This window comes from Plectropomus leopardus, chromosome 14 (assembly GCF_008729295.1).
Source record: "Plectropomus leopardus isolate mb chromosome 14, YSFRI_Pleo_2.0, whole genome shotgun sequence".
Taxonomy (NCBI): Eukaryota; Metazoa; Chordata; class Actinopteri; order Perciformes; family Serranidae; genus Plectropomus; species Plectropomus leopardus.
This window is the reverse complement of record NC_056476.1, coordinates 10,084,627-10,095,238: the sequence shown is the minus strand read 5'-3', so window position 1 is coordinate 10,095,238 and position 10,612 is coordinate 10,084,627. Positions and strand designations below refer to the sequence as shown.

The following is a 10,612-nucleotide window of genomic DNA, read 5'->3' as shown; positions in this document are numbered from 1 at the left end:
TAAGCGAGCAGCGGCGGCGCTGTGTGAAGGAGTTTCTTTCATAGACGAAATGTTTTCCTTGAGATCAGTATTGATCCTGTCAGTTTCCATTATTGCTCAGCCTGCTCCATGAAATGCTCAGATTAGAAAGTAACACTCTGTGCTGATCTACATCTAACACGATCCAATACATCAGCCCTGTAATAAATCCTCCTTTGTTGTTGAAAGGGATGTTGATTAGAAACTGAGAGTTTGTGATGCTGTTATATTGCATTATGTTTTATCCTTTCTATTGTTTTGTTAACCCTTTATCAGAAACTGGCACCCCATTTGATGTGAGCCACGCATCCTCATGACGGCTCTGTAGCAGAAAACATATCTGGGGAAAAGATGTGGCTATAAAACCATCTGCAAATGGTCTTGGAAAATGACAAGGAAAAAGCAAATTCGCACATTTAAAGGTCTATTATACTGAATGTAAAACAACATACAAACAATTTCTCACATTTCAGGTCATGCAACTCTCAAGAAAATTCAATATTCATAAGAACAAATGGTCAGAAACCAAGCCGACTCTCCTGCACTTTATTAATGAAATTTAAGAAAATATTTAAGAACATAGAACTGTCCTGTGTAATATTAAGAAACAAAGCTATTCAACCTATTTCATTTATGTATTGATTTTATTTTATTACCTCCCTTCTTTTCTTTTTCTCTACCTATTTTTATATTTCTTTTTTTTAATTTAATTTCTTTTATCTATCTATTTAATTATTTTCCCTTTTTACGTTATTGAAGGATCTTTGTGTTCATTTAATTGTGTATTTGTTTTTGTACATTCACATAAATCACTAAAAAAGAATTACAAGAAAGAAATAGCTATTCTGACCTATAAGTCAATAAGAAATGTGATGCAGAATTGCCTAGTCTGTCATTTTTAAAGACTATTTTTAAATGGCTATGTTCAATAGACAGCAGTAAATTTTATTTATCTGTTCTTAAGTGGAGTTAGAAAATGTAAATGTATATGTTATAAATTATTATTATTATTATTCATTATTATTACCATTTATTATTATTATATTATTAGTAGTATTATTATAGTAGTAGTAGTAGTAGTAGTAGTAGTAGTATTGGTGTCCTCTTAATGTGAAAAATGAAAAAAAAAAAAAAGAAACTACTAATGAAATGCAAAAATAAAATAATGAAATAAAACAAAATAATAAAAAAAATAAAATAAAATAAAATAAAAGAAAATAAAATAAAATAAAATAAAAAAAAAAAAAAAAAAAAAAAAAAAAAAAACCTCGACAACTACTTAACGTGAGCCACTAGATGGCAGCACCCCTCTGAGTCATAGTCCGACACAGGAAGAGAAGAAAGCGGAAGTACTTTACAGTTTACGCTCTGCAGTGAGATGACGGGAGCCTCACCTGCAGGAGCACCTGAGCCTTTTCATACTGTCGCCACCGTAACTTAACGCCTCGCGTGCTGCCTGTGAGCACGCGAAGCTGCGAGAATGGAGGAAGAGGAGCAGCTGCGCTCCTTCATGTTCCTGATGACTTACATGCTGCTGAAGCGCAGGAGAGACATCAACAACGCGAACATCCAGAGACGCAACGAGATCCAGAGACGCATCAGACACCGACAGCACTTCTTCCAGAGACAGAGGAGGATGCTGATGGTCAGCCCCCCTCTCTGCATCAGTTACATACCAATATAACCACTGAAATATCACTGTGTGTATGACATTAACATGCCAGGAGGTCAGGAAATGTAAAATTAAAACTGGAAAAATAAGGTTTTAGGTTTTTGTTACCACGGTTATGCTTTACGCAGAACAACCAATTTGATTGGGCTGAGATAAGAAGGATGGGCAGAGCAAAGATTAAAAAATAAATAATTTTTAAAAAATCGCCAGTCCCAGAATCTGTAAGGAAATCTAAGTGGCATGTTGATTTTCTGTTTTTGGTACTGCAGCTAAAATAATGAGGATATAACAACAATCATGGTTGTAGGGACTTAGGGACTGTGTTTTACATGCTTTTCATTCTTCATTTTTACTGATCATTTTGGCTGTGCACATGCACATAGCATCATTTTTTGGCAGTTTCGTGTATTTTTTCTTAATCTTGGAATTTCCATCTCAGCTCCTACAATAACTCTAAAATACACAGTGTAAACAAAAATGTTATTTTCATACTGTTCAGTGCAACAAAAAAATTGCCATTGAAACTCATTCAAACTGCAGTTGAGAAGTTGAGAAAATATGAGCTATTTCCACCAGGTGCACTGTCACAAATAATGTTGCTGCAAATCATTGACATATCCCAGGCTGTGATGATGATAATAATAATAATAATAATAATAATAATAATGATAATAATAATAATAATAATTAAATCTACTTTGCATGCATTTTTTCCATCTAAAAACAAGCACCATGACAAAACCGTGGCATTTAATGGGTTAAAATTCTGAAAATTAATTATTATTTTATGGTTATGATTAGGATTGATGTTGGTTTAAAAATAAACTCAATGAAAGTAGAAAATAATATTAATGTAAAGTATTTTTAAAAGCTTGATTTTGAAAATAAGTAAAGCCAGGTAGTAGTCTGCACACACACACACACACACACACACACACACACACACATACTGTATAAATGCACTGTATTGATAGAAGGCATTTGACATTTTTTTGCAATATTAAAGTTTTTCATTCTACCAACCAAACGAAGGAAAAATCTTTTGCATTTGCATTTATATAACTTGGCTTTAAGGATCACACAATTTATCTGATGGAAATGTGTCCTTATATTTCTTACTGTTGTCACATAAACCAAACAAAACATTTTAAAATTTAAGAGACAAAGCAAATAACAAAAGCTCATAGATCCATCCAAAAACGTCTACAGCCGACAGTTTGAAAAACAAATACATGATATTTTCAATAGAACAAAATCAATAAAAGTACATTTTTATTCCCAATTTTCATTTTCTCCTCCTCAGATGATGATAGCAGGAGGTATCCGCTCCAACGTCCGCATCCGCACTCGTCCCTGGACCACCACTCAAAGCACTGATTGGTGGGAGCGTGTGGTGATGACAGAATTCCAGCCCTCTGATTGGCTGGATAAGTTCCGCATGAGCCGGGAGACGTTCTTCTACCTCTGTGACAAGCTGAGGCCTCGTCTGGCCCGTCAGGACACCAGCTTCCGCCTGGCGCTGCCGGTGGAGAAACGTGTAGCGGTGGCTCTGTGGCGGCTGGCGTCCAACATCGAGTACCGCACCATCAGCACCCTGTTTGGCGTGGGGAAGTCCACCGTGTGCAGGTGTGTCAGGGACATGTGTCACGCCATCGTGGCGCTCCTAAGCTCCATCTACCTGCGGCCCCCCAATGAGCAGGAGCTGGAGGATTCAGCCCAGCTCTTCCTGTCCAACTGGGGCTTCCCTCACTGCGTCGCTGCCATAGCAACCCTCCACACAGCTATCATCACCCCCTCAAACAACGCGTCTGACTACGCCAACCCGACCGGCTGGCTGTCAGTGCTGTCTCAGGTACTGAGGGTGCCTCTATGCTGCTGAAAATACACGTTCGCTGTTTGTCTGATTTTGACTTATTTCCGTCTGTGTGGTGTTTGAGGTGGCTGTGAGTGGTCGGGGGCAGTTCTGGGATGTATGTGCCAGTTTTCCAGGTGGGACGGACCCAGCGGACATCTTCCAGAACTCATCGCTGTGGGCCACAGCTGCGGAGGGAGGACTGTCTCCTGCCCCGCCACCTGTCTTCATGGGAAAACCGCTCAGGTAAAAGTAAAGCCAACAGTATTACGCTGAAGTCAGTAACAAGTCGGCCCATTTTTCAGGCATTCAAGGATACTGTATGTTTGTTCAGGGAAAGGTAAATTTTATTGTAGCGGTCAAATTTGTTTTGGACTCAATTTTTAGCAATTTTTTTTGCCAGTTTTCAGTTGTATTTTAAACATTTTTATTGAGCCAAAGAAAAAAAATTGACATGTCTCACACACAACTATGAATGCTTGTCAGTTAAAAAAACAAGTTATAAAGTCCAGAGTTTAAAGTCAGAGCTGAGCAGCTTTTAAACCGTTTTTTAGGTGATTTTGAAGGTACTGATAGAGCTGCAGCTCCTCACATCGTCAGGCAGAGTTCCACTGATTTGTAGCTTTCACTGGAGTTTCTGATGACATTTTAGGCACGAAGTAGGCAGGATCGTCTCATTATCTTTTATTTGATCAGCACTGCTTGGTTTGCCTAGCATTTAGCTTTAGGCTTAAGCTAACACCATCCATGAAATCTTTAGTTTTTTTATAAGCAGCTCATAACTTTGGAGCACAAAGACATTCACTTGAGAAAAAAAATGGCCCCATTTCTCCAAATTAACCAGATCACCATCCAAGAATTCTTAGAAATGTTTCGTGGAGGAAATAAATGTCTGTGCTGTTCTTATGACTTAACAAGATTATTATCGAAGAATTCTGAGAAAAGTCTTCATGAGGGAAAAAAAACTGCTCTTGTTTTTCTGAATTAATAAGGTCACTATCTCAGATTTACGAGAGACGTTTTCATGGGGAAAAAAATGTTCTCGACGAACAGTTAATGAGATTATTGTCCCATAAATTCAGAAAAATGAGCAAAGTTTATTTTCCCATGAAAACTTTTCTCAGAATTCTTAGTTAATAGCCTTTTAGTTTTATTCATAAAAACTATATACTATATACTATACTATATATATTTTTTTAATATTTTATATTATATATTATATTTTTGTCTCAGGTGGATGCATTATGCTCCGAAATGTAACACCTTTAACATGTCGGATAAACCAATTTCATGATGGATAAGGCGGGATAGAATTATAAAATATAACCTTCTGACAGGTATACACAGACTGCTGATATATTTAATGTTTATTTTATTTGTTGTTTTTTATATTAAAAAGTTGCATGTTGTATTCTTAGCCGCACCCTTTTGTCTGATTTCCAAAATGTATCAATAGGGATCCAAAGTCTGTGTAAAATCAAGTTTTCAGCACCAAAATAAATCATCAGAAGTTGGTTGTAGTAAGATGAAAATATTAAAAATATTGATACTTTTACTTTTTTAGTCTGGCTTTTATTTAGTGTCTTGCTGTCAAAGGTCTATGGTTTATACTTATTCGACTCGATGCTTATTTCACACATTATTGTTTTTGTCTCTTCAATCAAACTGTAAAGCACTTTGAATTGAATTCAGCTGGTTTGAAAGATGCTATATAAATAAAATTTGATTGATTGACTTGACTTTTAAGGCCATTATATTTAGGATTCAAGTCTTTGCGTCCTCAGTGACTTCAGACCAGTTCATGGTGTCACTATCCTTTCAAACATGTTTTTATTTTATTTATTCCTGGCCAAGACAGCAGCATGAAGAAGTTGACATAAAAGAACAAGTTAAAAACAAGCAAAATTAAAATTCACACACAAGCAACAAACTTCAAACAGCAAATTAGCAGCGTACATGTGCATCCAGTATCCAAAAGGTCCTTAATCTCCCATCAGCCTCAGCTCCTGGGCTGATTTAAGGGTCTAGTATAAGTTGACTCTGCAGCTGACACCAAGATGACAGTGCAAAAACTCTAAAAGCACTTTCACCAAACAGTGCAAAACAAAAGTTGATGTTACGTTGTTTGCATATCTACGGTTGGAATCTGTTTAAACTCGTCTTCTTTGAGCAGAATAAGATCTAGCAACGCTGCGTCCATCTGTTGTGTCCAGGTACGTGCTGCTGGGGGAGGCCTGCTACCCTCTGCAGAGCTGGCTGATGAGGGCCTATCCGGAGGAAAAAGGCCGGAGGGCGAGCCACGCACCTCTGACGGAGCCGCAGCTGCTCTTCAATCGGCGGCTCACCAGAGCGCTGCGTGTGTCCGAGGAGGCGCTGCTGAGGCTGAGGGCACGCTGGCAGTGTCTGAGCAAGAGGAACGACTGCGGACTGGACGTGGTGCCCACCATGATTCTGGCGTGCTGCATTCTGCACAACATGTGCGAGTCCCACGGGGACGCCTTCAAAGAGGAGTGGCAGCTGGAGGTGTCCGAGGCCGAGAGCCCTCAGCCCAGCCACAAGCCGCTCACCTCGACCAGCACCGACCAGAGTCATGCCGAGGAGGTCCGACAACTCTTCTGTGACTATTTTGAAGAGCAGAGTGATTGAAGACGCTTCCTGAACACAAAGACTAACCCCTGAAAACATTTGTACCCGTACTGTTATTTTTTACACATGGGGCTTGTTGAGTGTGAATTTTGAAAACAGTTTACATTTTTTGAAAATGAAAAAGCAAATGTCCTTTTCTTTTTCATTTTAATAAGGTCAAAGAATGTGCATTCTTTTTTTAAAAGATCATTTTTTGGACATTTTGTCTTTATTTATTAGGACAGATACTGTGTGAAAGAGGATGACATGCAGCAAAGGGCTGAGGCTGGAATCGAACCCACGGTTACTGCAGCAAGGACGCAGCCTCTTCACATGGGATGCCCGCTCTACTGGGCTCCCCACAATGTGCATACTTGAGGATGAAAATTAAAATGCAAATTGGATGATTGAATTTGAATTTCATTTATGAGTCAAATAATGCAGCCATATTCAAAAAAGCCTTCCTGTAAATGCATTTTAATTTGCAAATTTGCTTTGTCATTTGAATTCTGAAAACATTTTACCGGGGCACTTTTTTTAAAAATTAAAAAGCAAATTCCCTTTTTCTTTTTCATTTTAACTATGTCAAAGTATGGGCATTATTGAAGATGAAAATTTAAATGCCAATTGGATGATGGAATTTTATTTTTATTTATGAGTCACATGATGCGCCCATATTCTGAAAATTAAAATGTATTTCTGTTAATGCATGTTAATGTTCAGATTTGCTTTTCATTTTAGTTCTGGTCAGCATATGTAGAGAGGTTGTTAACGTGTATGTTCATTCTTACTGTGCAGCACGATAAAGCGTTGAGATGTTAACACTGATCAGATGGACAAAGCAAAAGACTGACTGAAAGACAAGACTAACTGAAAATAAGTGAAAAATGATTTTAAGACCTCAAATCAAGTCTAAGATGTCTGAAAATCATGATGCATCAATAAGAAAAACACTTCTGATTTAGACAGGAATATGTCTTTGGTTTGGGGCCACCATTTGGCCAATTGTCACGTTTTGCCCCACTAGCAGTGAGGATCCAGGAACAGAGAAAAGAGAGAGATGACTGGTGGTCAAACGTAGGTCAAAAAACATACGGCGGTGTTCGTGGAAAATGGAAACCAACAGGATAAACAGGAAGGATATCTAGGCACTCCAAAACATGAAAAACATGGAGGAATTACATTAAAAAGCTTTTATTATAGTGACTAAATCATTAAAAAAGCCAACATGTTTTGACCAGTAGCAGTCTTTGTCAGGGCTTTAAAAACATGAGCAAAATGGTCTTGTCCTATTTTTTTCATCTATCAAACAGTTATTTTCTATTGTGTCATAAGCATAGACCACTGTTTTGTACATTTTTATGCATTATTACATAAAGATACCAGTTTTGTTTAAGGGACTGTTCATTATTTATGAGAGTAGAGGGCACATGGAAGATGTTTTCTCCCAGAAAGTCCTTTGTGTTTGTGTGTGTGTGGTTATCAAATTTCATTGGTTTTGTGAGAGCGTGGGTATATTCTGCTGAAGTGTGTTGCTTATCTAGTAAAAATTTTTTATGAGGATTTGCATTTTTTTCCCTTTTTTCCCCCTGAAATTAGCCATTTGTTTCAGAGACAGCGTTTACTTGTTGCACTGGCTTCTAGGAATGAGTCCTAAAACACAGAAATTCATAGGCAATTCAGCACCACCGGTTCCCTCGTCTTAAAGTCGATGGTTTTTTAGAACGGGATTTCGGTTAGAAGCCTGAAATAAGGTCTGTGGTTAAACAACCGAAAAGAGACTTTCAGGTTTTGTTCTTCGACATACAATATGTAAAGACCCCACTGTGAACTCTGAAGCTTTTATGTGTCTTAAAAAGGTGGTTGTTAACAAGCGGCTAAATGTGACTGCAGAACATCATCACGTCAAACCGTGGCGAACATGGCTTTACAGCCTTGTTGTGGTGGCGACGTTAAGTCAGGTATCTGTAGTTTAGTTCATTTATAGCCTGATGTTTGCTTTTTTCGTCTGGTGAGTGCATTTAAGGTTCAAAAACATCAAAAGTTGTTTCAATTTGTGAAGATTATTTTGCTGAAAAAAAACCTGTAAGTGTGATAAACAGCGTTAATCTTCTGTAGTAATCCAAAATCCAATGGAAAAATCCCATAGACTTTTTGATGATGAATCCAAGTCGACACTAACTTAACACCGCGATCATACTGGAGGCAGCATGTGACGGCAACCTCGCCGAACCACAGCATGGTCCAGTAAAACAGACGTGTTTGTATTTCCTCATCTCTGCGGCAGAGAGACTTTTAAACTGAAGCGAAAGGTGTCATAGAGTCAATATAATAATCAAAATGCTATTTTCACTGTCTGTTTCTACTGAAAACTGCACACGGCATGCGGGAAAAAAAACAACCAGCCACTGTTTCTCTAGATACGCTGCGGCTGACATGCAGCCGATACGCGCCTGACAAACACTGCTCATGCAGGCAGCGTGGCTGCTCTGACTTGTTAACACGGGTGCTGGGAAAAAAAGAAAAAAAAAACAGGTTTTGCACACACACAATGCTTCAGCGTCCAGTGTTAACCTGGTGTTATTTGTCGACCTACAGAAAAATGTGATTCCTAGGGCACTCTATACCAGAATATGTTTTATGTTTATTTGTTTTTTTTTATTTATGGTGGTGGAAGGCCGAGCATTTTCCACTGTCACTGAAAATCATTTGTAGCTGCGAGAGGGTCTCATCCCAAAAACCCTCTGATAAATAAAGTACAGTCCCTAAGTACGTCTGATCTTGACTCTGTTTGTTTGTAACCAGTATATAATGTGAACATCTGTTGTGGAAAAATGCACAAAACGATTTTTGTTACACTCGACTTATATGGACCCATATTGTTACTGAATGATTGAACGTGCAGCTCGTCTGTGAGGCCACAAGGTGTCCCTGCTGCCACAGCACACAGTCTGCACGGTCAGCACTGACGTTTGTCTGGTGCTGCATGCTCTACGCTGCAGGTTATTGATGAGCTGATGGGGATTAGCTCCTCATTGAAATGTCTTCTGCCCTGGTGATCACAAACATGGCAGCTGCTTTGCATCTCTTTGTAACTGATTTGCATCATTTAGTGTTTTGCCCTATTTTTGTAATTTGATTGCATCTCTTTGCAGTTGTCTTATGTCCCTTTTTGACAGTTTTGTGTCTCTGTGTGGCTGTTTTAACCATTTCTTTTTGTAGCCATCATGAGTCTCTGTGGGTACCTCTGCAGTGTTTTTGCATCTTTTTGTTGTAGTTTTGTGTCTTTTTATAGCCTTTTTGTGTTTCTGTAGCCGTCTTTTTGTTTTGCCCTTTTGTAGTTGTCGTGAGTCTCTTTAGGTCTCATTGTAGTTGGTTTGTGTCTTTTTGTGGTCATTTTGTGTCTTGTTGTGGTTCTTTTTCCCTTTTCTGTAGTTTTACTGCATCTTTCTAGTTGTTTTGTATATCTTTTGGGCCTTTTTGTTTCTCTCTGTAGCGATTTTGTGATTCTTTGTGATTATTCTGCCCCTTTTTGTGTCCGTATTGCATCTCTTTGTAGTTGTCTTGTGTGTCTTTTTGACATTTTTGTGTCTCTTTGTAGTTGCTTTGCATAATTTTGTGTCTCTTTATGGCTGTTTTGCCCTTGTTTTTAGTTGTCATGAGTGCCTCTGCATGTTTGTTTTGCCTTTTTCATAGTTGTTGTGAGTCTCTTTGTGTCTCATTGTTGCGTTGTGTCTGTTTGTAGTAATTTTGTGTCTCTTTGTAGCTGTTTTGCACAATTTGTGTCTCTTTATGGCAGTTTTGCCCTGTTTTGTAGTCATCATGACTCTCTTAAGGTGTCTGCACAGCTGATTTGCATCTGTCTATAGTGGTTTTGTGTCTCTTTATGGTCTTCTGGTGTCTCTGTAGCTGTTTGGTGCTTCTTTGTGGTTGTTTTGCCCTTCTTTCTCTTTGCTTTGCATCATTATGTGTCTCTTCGTGTTGTTTTTTTTTGCCCTTTTTTCATTGATCTCATGAGTCTGTTAGTACCACTTTGTAGTTGCTTTACATCTCCTTGTAATTATTTTGTGTCTCCTTTTTTGTCTCATTTTTTGCTTCTCAGTAGCTGCTTTGCGTCCTATTATGTCTCTTTATGATTGTTTTGTTACCTCGTTGCACCACATTTTGAAAGATCTTTCCCGGAGTGCAGAAGATTGTGCAGCAAACATGCATCAGGTAGAGGGCTTCATTTAGCACTAATCTCACATGCATTGCTTAGGATGCATTAAAAACCAGTGACTAACAGCTCTTCCTCATCCATGCATTTTGGCTTTTGCATCTTCTCAACGACCTAACTTGCGTGCTCACAGTCGGATCCCACCCCGAGGACCCGCCTCGTCCATTCAATTGGTCTGTCACCAACCTGCTCCATGCACCCCTCCGTCTGTCACTCAACACCACAGTTT

The 10,612-nt window shown here is 38.6% G+C and overlaps 1 protein-coding gene across 1 annotated transcript; it reads left to right on the top strand.

Moving 5' to 3' along the window:
- The first annotated feature begins 1,397 nt into the window (after positions 1-1,397).
- Positions 1,398-6,326, top strand: LOC121953705 (putative nuclease HARBI1). Its single transcript, XM_042500910.1, has 4 exons — positions 1,398-1,663; positions 2,994-3,542; positions 3,628-3,788; positions 5,756-6,326. Exons 1-4 carry the CDS (start codon positions 1,499-1,501, stop codon positions 6,186-6,188), a joined length of 1,308 nt encoding a protein of 435 aa, XP_042356844.1. The 5' UTR covers positions 1,398-1,498; the 3' UTR covers positions 6,189-6,326.
- The last annotated feature ends 4,286 nt before the right edge of the window (positions 6,327-10,612 follow it).

Coding starts and splice junctions, on each gene's coding strand:
- LOC121953705 (XM_042500910.1), top strand. CDS start 1,499: ATGGAGGAAGAGGAGCAGCTGCGCTCCTTCATGTTCCTGATGACTTAC. Junction 1,664..2,993: donor GACAGAGGAGGATGCTGATG/GTCAGCCCCCCT, acceptor TCTCCTCCTCAG/ATGATGATAGCAGGAGGTAT. Junction 3,789..5,755: donor TTCATGGGAAAACCGCTCAG/GTAAAAGTAAAG, acceptor TGTTGTGTCCAG/GTACGTGCTGCTGGGGGAGG.